Raw genomic sequence first — 14,886 nt, forward strand, 5'->3', positions numbered from 1 at the left:
ACACTGACGTTGGAGGAGAAGGCCTGGCTCACAGTTGCTGCTCTAATTCATCCCAAAGATGTTCTATCAGGTTGAGGTCAGGACTCTGTGCAGGCTAGTCCAGTTCTTCTACACCAAACTCACTCATCCATGTCTTTATGGACCTTGTATTGTGCACTGGTGCCCAGCCATGTGCACACATGCCCACACTTTACACTTGGCACAGTGCAGTCAGACAAGTACTTCTGGCAACCACCAAACCCTGACACATCCATCGGATTGCCAGTCAGAGAAGTGTGATTCGTCACTCCAGTAAACACATCTCCACTGCTTTAGAGTCCAGTGTTGAGATGCTTAAATCACTCCATCTGACGCTTTGCATTGTGTTTGTCAGTGTAAGGCTGGGATGCAGCTGCTCAGCCATGGAAACCAATGAAGTTTGGACATCTGTAACAACAGCAGACTGCAGATATTGGTGACTTAAGTGCACTATGAGCCTTAGCATCAGCTGACTCGCTGTCATTTCCAATTACTTCCACTTTGTTATAATATCACTAACAGCTGACTATGGAATATTTAATAGCGAGGAAATTTCATGACTGGACTTGTTGCACTGGTGCATCCTATCACATTACCATGCTGGAATTCATTCAGTTCCTGAGAGCGACTCGTCCTTTCACACATGTTTGTAGAAGTAGTCTGCATGCCTAGGTGCTTGATCTAATACACCTGTGTCCATGGAAGTGATTGGAACACATTAATTGAATGATTTGGATGTGTTAGGGAATACTTTTGGCAACATAGTGTATGCCTGACCTTACAAACTCTATGATTATAACAGTCATTTTCACTGTTTTCAGAACACAAGTTATGGTTGGAGATATCATGACCGCCACCCCACCATACAGATGTTTTGGGAGGTATTTGATGAACTAACTGAAGAGCAGAGGAAAGATTTCCTTCGTAAGTACTTGCTGAAGCCTCCATTATGATATGTTACTGAAATCACACTGTATCATATAAAACATTAGATTTTTCTGTGCTTTACCAAGATACATTAGAGAGCAGCATTGTTCTGATTAATATACTGTAAAGCTGCTTCTAGCTGGTGGACTGAGCCGCCTCACCTTTCACCTGGCTCACGTCACACACCTGGAGAGACTCGACCTCCACCTGTGTTGCCTCACGCGAGATGATCTAGAGGCTCTGAGTCAGTTGCTACCAATCTCACACGCCGGACACTAATCGCATGCTCGCTGCAGCAGTCATGTGACTCGTTGTTTTTCAGTCCAGGTGCTGCCCTCTCTCACTGCACTGACCGAGCTTGATGTGTCATCCAATAAGGAAGTGGGAGGTGTGGTCCACCTGCTGGTCTCCGCCCTCCCTGCGACACAAATGAGGAGGCTGCCATTCAACAGCTGCTACATGAGCAACGAGTCCTTCACTGCTCTGGGTAACACACACACACACACACACACACACACTTGTTTATTTATAGAAGTTTTCCTTCAAGTCATTCTCCCTGAATACCTCTTCCACCCTCTAGCCTGAAATGGTGAAAACTTTGTGTTTATGCATCAGCCCTGGCGGTGTCCTATCTGCGCACGGTGGATATTTCCTGGTGTAAAGTGGTTGGCGGTCACTTGGCGCTCCTGCTGGATGCTCTGCAGCCATCAGTCGTCAGCGAGCTCCGTCTTTGCAGCTGCGAGCTCACCACTGATGACATGCAACATCTGGGTAACTAACACACAATGACATTATACTTTTTCTTTTTTGGTCTGTAGTGGATCATTAGGCTGCATAAATGTATATTAAGACAAGTAAAGCCTGAAGGAAATTGATATTTCTTTCATTTATTTCATGCTGCCAGCATCTGTAGCTGTCGTATAAAACAAAACAATGAAACTATTCGGTGTTATTTTTGTCTCCATCAGAAACATTGTGAACAAAACAGTAAAGTGAACAGGCATAAAGTGATCAGTTATCAATGGGTCCTCTTCCTCTGTGCAGCTGCCGTGTGCAGACGGGGCTGTCTCTCCTCACTCCGTGCACTGGATCTGTCCTACAACAGCTTGGTGGGAGACAACGGTTGGTGCAGTCTGTTTGCAGCAGGAGGTCTGGGCTCTCTGGAAGACGTGGATGTCAGTTTGCGACCTTCAACCTCTGCTCCGTGCTCAGCCTGGCTGCCCGCTCTGCTCCGAGCTCTGCCTCAAATGCCGGCGCTGGCTCGACTGGCCATGCAGAGGTGGACAGCTGACTGTCAGGAGAGAGAGCAGCTGAGGTACTGTCTGAAAAAGAGGAGCGTCCTGCTGGAAAGGGATCCAGATTTACAAGACACATCATCAACATGTAAAGGGAACAGTCAGGAGAGCCTAGAAGAGAGTCCGCCTGAGGAGATTGGAGCTTTATTATTATTTTTTTAAGTCTCTGTTACCACAAGAAGGTCAGTGTTGACGTCAGCTGCATCACGTCTGATGTAAACTGTGTCACACGTGATGGTTTCAGGGAATACTGGGAACTTACAGAGTTAAGCACAGCTGGTGTGGGTTATCATATTTGTCGTCTCTCACCTTGGCTGCAGGGTCTGGGTCTTTCCAATGCAGCAGTCCTAACACTTGAGACACACATGCCGAGAAGTGGGGATACCTGGAAATGGACAAAGGCTTTCAGCAGAGTTTTAAAGCAGCTATTCAGGAAAAGAGCTGTGAATTATCTGCATACCTTGTTAGGTAATCAGCTATTTTGGGGTTCTTTAACAAATCAACCAAAAGGTCGACTGAGTATTTTCTCGTCAGAGTACCATCACCGTTCACGATGATGTTGAGCACAAGCTGGAGCGTTTGATGGATGTTCTTTGCATCAAAGAGCTACGAGGAAATCCCAGAGAGTAGAGACAGGATATTATGTGAATCAGCATGAATGTTGTTTGTTGTTCAACAGATAAAAACAAGAAGAGAAAATAGAAACAAAGTAAAAAAGGAACAATTGTTTCTGCCGTTAAGAAAAAAAAATTGAGTCATGGCAGAGACCTGCAGAAGTCTTGAGTCTCATTTGATGACATTTTGTCAGATTGCCTTGTAATTTAAAAAAAACAAAACTGTTTTTTGAGCAAAAGTTCTCCAGGTTTTTTTGGAGTTCTTTCAAAGTTTTCTTATTTTTGGACGTTAGCTGCTTTTTCACTCTTTTTCAGTCCAGTCTGTGCATCTGAACATTTACAGAAAGATTTCTTTGTTTCGTCTTTAGACACTTTGTTAAACGCAGATCCCAGCAGAGTTCGCCTACCTTCTCTCCAACCTTCTCAGGTTTTGTGGATATTATACATGGTTATGCTGAGGATATGTCGGCTACTTTCCACTGGAAATGCCTTTTGGTTAAACTGTCAGCGAGGAATTTGCACTGTTACATTTTTATATAACTTTAATGCAAAAAAAACAGCTGCTTGTTTAAGTGAAAATACACTGATGGGGTTTTTTTCTATTCATGAACAGGAGTGTGATCAGTTTAATAAAAGAAAAAATAACCATAACCAAGATATGAGGGGAAATCTTGGACAAATACAAGCAGACTGGAGCAGCCAGCGTTCAAAACACCGACGTTCAAGGTAACAGAAGGTTCCCGAGCCACATCCACCCAGCTGGTTTCTGTGTTTCTTGTGTATTTGTGTACACTGTGACTTCATGGCTGTCTTGGGCTCCAGCTCTTGTTTTGGTGTCTCATTAATTTGATTTAATGTCCTGCTTAGTGATAACATCACTCTTGGCCTCCCTGCACTGGCTTCCAATTGAATTTAGGATTCATTTTCAAGTTCTTTTATTGGTTTTTAAATCTTTAAATGGTCTGGCACCTGCTGAAGCCCTATGTCCCCACTCGTTCGCTCCGGTCAGCTGAGCAGCTGTTGCTCTCAGTCCCCAAATCACGGCTGAAACTGAGAGGAGACCGAGCGTTCTCTATCGTGGCTCCTAAGCTTTGGAATAATCTTCCTCTTCACATTAGGCAATCGACATCAGTGCTGGTTTTTAAATCCAGATTGAAAAAGCATTTTTATTCACTGGCTTTTGACTCAGTGGTTGACTGACTTGTATTTTATTGTTTTTCGCTATGTTTATTATTGTATCGTATTTATTATTCTTATGGTATCTATTATGTTTCTATTGTTCAGCAGTTTGGTCAGCCTTGTGTGTTTTTAAAGTGCTATATAAATAAACAATGATGATGATGATGAACATAGTAACGTGTGTTGGGTTGCTCTGTCTTCAGACTCACTGTCAGACTGATTAGACAGTGAGTCTGAAGGTGAGAGTCCTCACTGCCCACGCCTGTCTTTGGGTCTGACCAACACCGTTTCCTGTGTGTCATTCCCCCCTCGCCTTCCCCCCATCCGTCCTGTCTGCACTGACCTCTCCAATAAAGACAAAAGGCCTCATTTTCTGAAACTCTTCCTATCCCATCACCTTGCGAAGAATCACTTCACCATGTTGATTAATAAGGACGGTGGGAATGGTTTGAAGTCTCGTCACAGAAAATGTGCCAAAGGCAAAGAATCTGAGCTTGAAATAAAATGAAATGAAAGATCAGCCCCACACAGGGGTTAAATTCAGATGGAAACTCTTATCACACAAAGAGAACAAGCGAATAAATATATCTGAGTGTGGCCCCTCGACTGTCACAGTGTAGCTGACATTTGATCTTATCATGTGTTAAAGCTATTTTAATTACTGAAGAGAACCAGTGTCAAACTCAGCCCAAGTATGGTTGTACGTTAATCCTTAAAGCAACAACGTTTTTAAAGTTGCAGCGTCATTTTTACACCACACCTAAAATCCCACTAATCGTCCGGGCTCTTCACCCTCTGACCACACGCTGGGGTATCTAACACCACATGACCCAAATGGAAACTATGTCAGCTGAAAGAAACCCATCGAAATGTGCAACACTTAAAACTTTGCCTGATTGGAGCATGGCTTCAAATACAGCCCTGAAAACAGACAGGCGGTCGTTGGCATTTCGTTACAAAGTTTCCTTGTTCAAAACTTCTGCTTCATTATAACAACCGAGTGACTGGGATCTACGAGCTGAGCTTGTGTAAGATGTCTGACACTGGAAGCTCAGGTGAGCGGCCATGAAACATGTTTAAAGAACGGCAGCTGTTTTATCATAATTCTGTGGAGAGCTTCATCCTAATGAGGGCTCATGTCCTGAGCAGGGATGCAGAGGAGGAGGAGGAAGGTGCTGGACACATCAGTGGCTTATGTGCGTGGAGAGGAGAACCTGGCCGGCTGGAGGCCCAGAGGAGATAGCCTCATCCTAGAGCACCAGTGGGAGCTGGAGAAGATGGAGCAGCTGCAGGAGGTGGGGCCTTAAAAGATTCATAAAGAAATAAATCTGTTTAATATCATTGAGGGAAAAATGACTTTTCAGCTCAAAGACCAAAGTGCTATTCTAAAAAGTTTTTTCTTAGAGTACAGACTTTACATGACTAACCTCCCCTCTTCTCCCCACCTCACATTCGCCCCCATCTTTCGTCCAGGTGGAAAAGACCCGTCACCTTCTGGGAGAGGCGGCTCCCGTGGGAACAGCTCCCACCACCAAGTCCCTGAGTGAGTCTCTGTCCCCCAGCGTGAGCTCCGGCACTCTGTCCACATCCACCTCCGTCTCCTCGCAGATCTCCAGCACCACCTTTGAAAGCGTGAGAAGGAGCTGGCCACCAAGGTGAGAAAAACGTGGGCTTAGTGGGCGTTCTTGTTGCTGCCTTCTTCCTTCTCTGCTCGGAGCTGATCGGTCTTGTTCCTGTTGTGTTGTAGTGCCTGCGCCTTCTGACACACACCTTCAATACTGAATACAAGCAGCTGGTGAACAGCATCAGTGACTGCAAGGTGAGAAATAATACAAAGAAATAAAAAAATAGCCTTTCTGTGTCACATCAGGGAGTTCCTATATTGACGTCTACCTCATCCTGCTGTTGTTTCACTTCAGCTTTCTCTCATCTCACCGATCGGACGTGATCCATCCGTGACGAGCTTCAGCAGTGCCACCCTCACCCCTTCCTCTACCTCCCCCTCTCTGTCGGACTCCCGCTGTGGCTCCATGGGCCAGAAGTAAACATATTTTTAGGAACATTGACCTCGATCTGCAAACGGTTATTGACAGGTTATCTATTTGATTCTAACTTGGTGTGATTTGTGTTAAAGGACCCCTGAGAACAGCTCACGTGCCTCCAGTCCCTCCTGCTCAGACTGTGAAAACTTCCCGATGGTTCCCACTCTGGAGACCTCCTACCTTGCGCGGGCTGCAAAAGAACGAGTTCCTGAACTTGGTGCCTGATATTGAAGAAATGCGACCAGGGTGAGTAATGCCATATTAACCCAAATACTGTCACTATGACATGTGTCTCACAGACCAAATGTAAGTCGACACTCATGTTCTCTAGTTCAAGCAGAAATGATGTGGATCGATTCAAATTCCTGAGCCTGGATGATTTCAGCTGGAAACAAACCAACTCTGCTTCTTCCTCAGAAAAACAAGCGCTCTCTTAAAAAATAAATAAATGAATAAAATCTCTTCTTTTCAGATCTGTTGTGTCCAAGAAGGGTTTTCTAAGCTTCGTGGAGCCTCGCTCTAACTCATGGGGGAAGCATTTTGTGGTTGTTCGCCGGCCCTACGACTTCATCTACAACAGCGACCAGGACCCCGTGGAGCGAGGCGTCCTCAACCTCTCCACAGCACAGGTGGAATACAGCGAAGACCAGCAGGCCATGCTTAAGGTTTGAGGCAGGATAGAGAAAGGCTGGATGTAACACGTTTGTCTTTAATGAGAATTCATTCAAATTGTTTTGGTGCACGTTGATTGATGAAATGGCAAATGGACTGGGATTTATCATTTGAATGAATATGAATATAATGTGATGTTTTCTTTTCAGACGCCCAACACATTTGCAGTGTGCACAAAACATGGAGGCATCCTCTTGCAGGCCACCAACGAGAACGACATGAACGACTGGCTGTACGCTTTTAATCCTCTGCTAGCAGGAACGATAAGGTACACACACACAGACACACACGCTCCTCTCACACCACAGTCAAACGTGCAGCTTCTGCACCCTTCAAAAACATTCCCTTCTTCTCACAACGTAAAACTCTCCCTGCAGATCTAAGCTGGCGAGGCGGCGCAGCCTTCCTCCAGCAACCCCGCTGCCAGCTCAGCTTTCCTCCTCTCTATTCCCTCCCCTCAGCTTTTTGTGTTTTTGTTTCGATGACAATGTTTGGGTCTAATCTTGTTCCGCTTAGTTGTCATTCCCAAACTCTCCTAACTAAGTAGCATGTTGTAGTAGTCTACTTGTGTGTGCACGACTCTTTAGAAACTTTCCGTTTGCCAATCATCTGTACAAAAAAAATGTCTCTATCAGTGCTATTTGTCTCCTGAAATGAGTTTCATTCTATTTTGGGGGTTTTTGCTGTTGGTTTTTTAATAAATTAACATGCTCGCATGATACCTGCAGCAGTCCTCAGGAGAAGACCAGGTTTGCTCAGTTTAAAACAAAAAAACAAAAATGAACCAAATCAGCCAGCTTACATTTGAAACCATGAAGGAAAAATCTACAGTTATCTCCAAGTGACGTGTTAGTTTATGCTCTGTGTTACGACCCGGCTCTGCTAGGCGACAGCGGACGTAACATAAACGAGCCCAGAGACTAGGGGGTTAGATAAAAAGAAAAACATAAGGTTTATTAACACAACTGAAAACCGTTAGTGAAACAACTCACTAGGCAATAGAGTGATTTTAAACAAACATAACAACTCCAGTAACACCAATAACACCAGTAGAACACTACTCATCTAAACATCTCACAGGAGGCAACTCAAAACAAAGGCTCACATGGCAGCAGTGCAAAGGCAGGAGGGACCGTCTCCACAGTCTGTTCAAATCAACAAGTCCCTCCACGAATGAAGAATCCTCAGCCTTTTATCTTCTCAGGTGATTGCAGGCAGCTGTGTCATTGGTCTGTCGTACTCAAGGCTCCCTCAGCAGCCAATGGTGTGAGTGGTCTGGCACGCTCTGACCTGAATGAAGGTGGGGCGGGCATAGGTCCGGGCCAGCCAATCCCCCGTGAGTCCTGGAACACGTTGATTTCCATAGAGGAAGGCGGGGCCACCCCTCCCCTTAAAGTACCACCTATGTTGGGCAGAAGCAGACATTAAAGAGTGTGAACAAAAACAAAGAACAAACACAGCAAAACATGTTTACAAGCGGGACAGACCATCAGCTAAAACATTTTCAGACCCCTTCTTATGGTGAATACTTAAGTTGTATTCCTGCAAAAACAGAGCCCAGCGCATAAGGCGCTGGTTATGATTAAACATGCGAGTAAGGAACACAAGTGGGTTGTGGTCGGTGTACACAACAAGAGGTAACATGCTGGACCCCAGGTATACGTGAAAGTGCTGAAGAGCCAACAACAAAGTCAGGGTCTCCTTTTCAATGGTGGAGTAGTTTAACTGATTTTTATTGAACTTGCGGGAAAAGTAACAAACGGGGTGGTTCAAACCCTGCAAGTCTTCTTGCAACAGCACTGCCCCAGCCCCGACAGCACTGGCATCAACCTCCAGTTTGAATGGTCGTGTCAAATCAGGTGCAGCTAACACAGGAGTGTGGCAGAGGAGGGCTTTCGCACTCTCAAAAGCATCTTGACACTCACTTGACCATATAAACTCAACTTTTGGGCTGAGTAGGTCAGTCAATGGCTTGACTACTGAGGAGAAATTTTTACAAAGGTTTCTGTAGTAGCCCACCATCCCTAGAAACCTACGCAACTCACGCCTGGTGGTAGGTGTGGGAAACTCTTTAATCACTGCCACTTTGGCATCTATGGGCCGGACCTGTCCACGTCCCACCTCCCTGCCTAAGTACATCACTATAGCTTTGGCAAACTCACACTTAGCTAAGTTGAGAGTTAGAGTAGCTTGAGCCAAACGGTGAAATACCTGCTGTAACGTTTCCAAATGATCTTGCCATGTTTCAGTATAAATTACTAGATCATCTACGTAGGCACTGCAGTTGGACAGGCCACGGAGGACTTTATTTACCAGCCTCTGGAAGGTGGCAGGAGCGTTACACATGCTGAAAGCCATGACTGCGTATTGTAGAAAATCATCAGGTGTAACAAAGGCAGAGATGTTAGAGGCACGTTCAGTTAAAGGGACCTGCCAGTAACCATTAAGAAGATCTAATTTAGTGACATACTGAGCAGTCCAATACTGTCCACACAATCCTCAACTCTTGGGAGAGGATGTGAGTCAGCCACAGTCACAGAGTTCACCTTCCGGAAGTCTGTAATAAAACGGGGCGAGCCATCTGGCTTAGATTCCACTATACAAGGCGAGCTCCAGGGGCTTTGACTGGGCTTCGCTAAGCCATGTTGCAGCAGATAGTCAGCCTCCTGTTTCATGAGCAAGCGCTTATGGGGGCTGGCTCGATAAGGATGCTGCTTAATAGGTTTAGCTCCCTGGACATCAATATCATGCTCTAGCACCGTAGTGCAAGTTGGCACATCCCCGAATAAACAGGTGTATTCCTTAATCAAGAACACAGAGACAGAATCAGAATCAGAATACTTTATTGATCCCTGGGGGAAATTATTTTTTGTTACAGTGCTCCATTTTAAACCAACATTAAGACAAGACAGACAATACGCTAACTAAGAATAGTACAATATATACATATATATACATACATACATACATAAGTCACTCATAAATAAATATTTGGAAAAGAAACATGTGTAGTTGTAGCAGCAAACAGTGTGTTAAGTGGATGCGTTGTACAGGGAGATGGCCACAGGCAGGAATGATTTCCTGTGTCGTTCAGTGGTGCTTTTCGGTAATCTCAGTCTCTCACTGAACGAGCTCCTGTGACTGACCAACATGTCATGGAGTGGGTGGGAGGTGTTATCCAACATTGTCTTTATCTTGGACAGCATCCGCCTCTCCGACACCACCTTGAGGGAGTCCAGCTCCATCCCCACAACATTGCTGGCCTTACGGATTAGTTTATTGAGTCTGTTGGCATCTGCGACCCTCAGCCTGCTCCCCCAGCATGCAACAGCATAGAGGATCGCAGTTGCATGCTGGGGGAGCAGGCTGAGGGTCAGAGTCAGGAGCTGTGATAAGAGGCCTGGTGGTGCCGACCTTTTCAATAAAAGGTGATCATCATGTCTGGCGATTATACCTCAGCAGAGACTTTGTTTGGTGAATGACACAGGTCAGAAATAATAGAAACAAACTTCTGAGTGACAGATGAGCAACCACACACAGCAGCGCCATCTTGTTACCAGTCAGGTGTGAAGAGCAGTTAGACCAAAGGTTCATTCAAGACTTTTTATGTGAAGGGAAGGATTTTAAACTGGATTCTGGATTTATCAGAAAATCAGTTCAGCTCGATCTGTTTCAGGATGGCTGAGTGGTCTAAGGTGCTGTGTTTAGTGCTCACTCTCCCCTGGAGGTGTGGGTTTGAATCCCACTCTTAGCAGTTTCTGCTTCATTGTCTTTCTCGGTGTTCACATCTCCTCATTCCTGAAATGGTCTGCTCACATTCACGTCCAGTCCAAAAAGGCTAGGCAAGCGCCTGTACCGTCTCCGACAACTCAGGAAGTTAGCAGGTTTTTCCAGTGGTCCTCAGAACTTTCTATTCAGGCGCTGTGGAGAGCATCCTCACACAGAACATCACTTCCTGGTGTGGGAATAACTGTGTCCAGGATTGAGAAGCAGAGTGATCCGTGCGTCAGAACGCTGCTGCGTTACAAATGCAAATACAGTATGATCCACAAATATAACTTCCCTACAGGACATTTACACCAGGAGATGTTGGTCCAGAGCATCTCAGATATTAAAGGACTGGTCCCATCCCAGTAACAAAATGTTTCGACTTCTGCAATCAGGCAGAAGGTTCCACACCATCGGGGCCAAAACAGACACTCGAGGAGGAGCTTCTCTCCTCAGGCCGTACGAGTCCTAAACCAGAACACGCCCCCACTCCCCTCATAGCATCAATAAGTGACTGAAACAGGACCTTATATCAATCTGTTCACACTACCCTGGTCGCATTACTGTTTACACTTCTCTGGTCACTCAGTTGAATTACTCTGTTTATATTACTCTGCTCACTTGTTTACTTGCACAGCTCTGTCAATACGTTGCTGTGCTAATATGGCACAAGACACTTTAACACTCCATTTGCACAAAGTACATTTTCAGATTTTTGATTTAAAATTTCCAGACTTTTAAAATCTATTTACTTATTGTATATAATGTCTTTTTTTGTACAGTCAAAGGAGCAGTTCAGGAGACATTTCACTGTTTGTTTTGTAATTTAATGACTATGCATGTGACAAATAAAAAATCTTCAGTCTTGAACGTTATGCTCTCTCTTTCTAGGCCCTGCCAGTACTCTCGCTCCAGCATTTTGGATCAGCTGAAGGCTTTTGAGGGAGTTTTTATGACATCTGAAAATAGCAAATTACAGTTTCCCAGGACTTGCATGAACAGTTCAACAGCAAAGCCCCAAAAACCAAACAGGCTCATCAGGGATTTGAACCCAGGACCGCTTACACCCAAAGTGAAAAGGGAAAAGCTTCCTTAGGCATTTTCCAGGTCACAGCAGAGGTGTGCTTGCAGGCGGAGGAGGAGTGAGGTGCTGAGGCTGCTCCTGCTGCCCTCCAGCGAAGCCCAGGTGGCTGCTCTCAAACCTGCCCACAGCAAAGAGGAGCAGCTTCAATTACATGTTTCTTAGATTGTCACAAATAAGCTTTCGTCTAATTTTCAGATGATCACTTTTAATTTTAAATTAAGAACCAATTTAGGTGGGTTATTTAGAGCTTCCAATGAGGTGCATGTGTTTAGATCATGGCGGACAAAAAAAGAGTACCTGAAGAAAAACCCTGCAACATGGAGCATGCACCCACCTGCAATCAACACAGTGGCATGAGCATATAGTCATACAGATGAGCATGACAGCGTCAAGCTTCATAACCAGAAACCTTACACCACAAATTAAGTCACATTTTGACCCTAAAATCTGAATTTTGCAGTTAAAATCATCACATAATTTTCATCTGTAATATTTTATTTCACTTGGTACATAAGTTACATGTGTGCATAATGCACTGAAAGAGATTCCTTCGTGGTACTGAAGTACTAATGTTTACTGATGTTTATTTTTGGCCCTTTTGTGTATCAGTAAAACTGATGTGCGTTCTTCCACATGCATATTGTTAAAGTCGTGTGAGAGAGTTACACATTTATAATATATGATACATAACTGTGTATTGTAGTAGTTCTGTGTACAAGTTTGAATTGAATTCTCTTATTTAATCTAAAATAAAACTCTGTGTTATCTTGAATAACAAATAATTACCTTAGAAAAACTTTTTGGAGAATTTAAATGGTAAACAATAAGAACAAGGCCAACAACATCCTTCATATCAGATCTGTTAGCTGTCCCTGTATGAGGGACTATGGGAACATGTGTGCAGCTGCAGAGATTCTTTCAAATGGAGCCTAAACAGCATGTGGCAGCTGAGAGGCTCTATAGACAACACGTGGGCTCGTCCAGGATTTGAACCCAGGACCTCTCACACCCAAAGTGAGAATCATACCCCTAGACCAACGAGCCACACAAACAGTCCAGCAAGTCTTTTTTCACAAAGTCTCACATCAGAGCAACTAGATGAAGAAGAATGTGTGAAAGATTGTCTTGAACGCTCAGAGAATCATCTGTTTGTGTGCTTGATTCTAGATTTTATTCTAGGATTAATTCAGTAGAGATTTATTGGACATACTATAAGGACACATTCTATTTAACTTGAATTCTCAACAACAACAATGAGGGCTGGCCCTAAATAAATAAAGTTAAAATAAATCATATCATACTAACTGCTCTGTGTGTACTTTTTAAAAGAATCTTCTATCATTTGAATATAGCAGACATGCTTTATAAAAGCCTAGTATATATTATTTTCTTTCTTCCCTTAAACTGAAAGAATTACAAGTATGTAACTAGTATAGCAAGTTGAGAGTCATACTGTACCAAAAGAAAACAAACCTCTTCTGCCAAAGAGGAGGAGTGTAGAGATTAGAATATTATTTTACTGTTACTATTCATAACATTATCATTACTGTTGCATTACGTATCATTTATCATTATCATTTCATTAGAGCATTTATTGAAACTGTTGATGTTACATTAAAGTTTGTATTTCAGGTGTGAGCATAATTACATAATAATCTTTCATTGCAGGTGCAACTGTAACCATGTTATCCATATTGCATTTTGTGCTAATTAAAGAGTTGAAGCTCGGTCAAGTTAATTAATGGTCTGAAGCTTCGGTCAGCGCGACGTCTGGCCGATCAATAGGAAGTTAAGGTGACCTGGAGCCATGAAAGAATTGCATACATGCTTACAATACAATACACTACATATAACCTGTAAACAGAATAGAGGCCTGTGTGTGTTCAGCAGCCTGCTGCATTGGAGTTTGCCTAGTAACAGATGACTCGAACGGAGTCAGGAAGTATACTTCTAAGATGTCTTTGTTTGTCGAGTGAGGTCATGCACTGAGGTCAAGACACATAGTCTGCCTGAACACACATACACAGTATATAGACTTGTTTTGCTCGAAACTGCAAAGTTGTTTTACCTGCATACGTGACAGTTTAGTTCCACAAATAAGTGAAGTGCAGTAAGTGAAATAACAGGAAGCATCTGGCGGTGGCGGAGGAACAGAGGAAGGAACTGTTCTTTTTTAGAATATGTCCAAGGTCGGAATTACTGGAACTGATGCATGTTTCTTATCTGCTTTGACGCATGATGCTTGTCATCGACTATGTTATATATATGACTGCTCGTTTACTGTTCTGGGGAGATCGAGGCTGATGTTTTGCAGAGCTCATCTTTCCCACACACGTGTGTGCTTTAATAAAATCATTGTTTTGACGCACAATGGACCTCCAGTCGTTTGTCTCTTACCTCAAATACGAAATCAGGACACTTCTTAAACACTAATAAAAATATATAACATAATTCACAATCCACTTATGACACGTTTTATGAAGTGTCAAACTGAAAGAAAAGCGTGTTTTGTCATGGTATGTCATAACAATAGCTGATGGGCTTCTATTCCTATAAAGCAGACTAGACAAAGAGAAACCATCTGTCACGGTCCCCGTGTCTCTCTGGTTGGCCCACGCTCGCTACAGGTTTTGTTGTTGTTAGTTTTGGGTTTTTTTTGTCTCTCCTCCTCCTCTCTGCCTGGGTGGAGCTCATTACGGGCTCTCACTCTTGGCCCACGCACCCCTGTGGATGGTGTCCACCTGCGGCTGATCCGGCTGATTTCCCCAGCTGCTATTTAAGGCAGTGGCACAGAGCAGCTCACCGCTGGAACGTCGAACCACCTGAGTTCGTGCTCGCGGCATATTCAAAGAAGAATCGCTTACACGTGTTTTATGTTGTGGAACTAACCTTGACCTTCTGTCTGTAGATTCTGGACCGAATTACCGGACCTGTCCAAGTGGGGCAGTGTGTGGAGTGTTGGAGCGAGTGCGGCTGAAGAGGAGTGCGTGTGTGCGGAGGAACGGTGGCGGTGACTGAGTGGAAGAGGAAGCGTGTGGATTCCCCCCCCCCCCCTTCTCTCCCTGGAGCCCTGGACCCCCTCCCAACTCACTGTACATATATTTTGCACTAAGGTGATCCCTATTGTAAATAAATCCCCTTTTTGTTTCGTTGAAAGAACTGTCTGCGCGTGGGTCCGTTCAGTAGCCATGACACCATCCATCCATCCATTCGCTTCAGCTTATCCTGTTCAGAGTCGCGGGGGCGCTGGAGCCTATCCCAGCTATCATAGGGTGAGAGGCGGGGTA

The 14,886-nt window shown here is 44.2% G+C and overlaps 1 protein-coding gene and 1 long non-coding RNA gene across 2 annotated transcripts; both read left to right on the forward strand.

The window, feature by feature from the left end:
- Positions 1-1,497: 1,497 nt before the first annotated feature.
- Positions 1,498-4,206, forward strand: LOC112432949 (uncharacterized). The gene is made up of 2 exons (XR_003023293.2): positions 1,498-1,716; positions 1,990-4,206. It is a non-coding gene; the product is annotated as an uncharacterized LOC112432949 (long non-coding RNA).
- A 1,835-nt stretch (positions 4,207-6,041) lies between these two features.
- Positions 6,042-14,049, forward strand: LOC105941450 (kinesin-like protein KIF1B). The gene is made up of 5 exons (XM_076884666.1): positions 6,042-6,074; positions 6,168-6,321; positions 6,548-6,740; positions 6,897-7,015; positions 11,407-14,049. The coding sequence occupies exons 2-5, from the start codon at positions 6,311-6,313 to the stop codon at positions 11,609-11,611; spliced, it is 528 nt and encodes a 175-aa protein (XP_076740781.1). The 5' UTR covers positions 6,042-6,074; positions 6,168-6,310; the 3' UTR covers positions 11,612-14,049.
- The last annotated feature ends 837 nt before the right edge of the window (positions 14,050-14,886 follow it).

The sequence above is a fragment of the Maylandia zebra genome, linkage group LG6 (genome assembly GCF_041146795.1).
Source record: "Maylandia zebra isolate NMK-2024a linkage group LG6, Mzebra_GT3a, whole genome shotgun sequence".
NCBI lineage: Eukaryota > Metazoa > Chordata > Actinopteri > Cichliformes > Cichlidae > Maylandia > Maylandia zebra.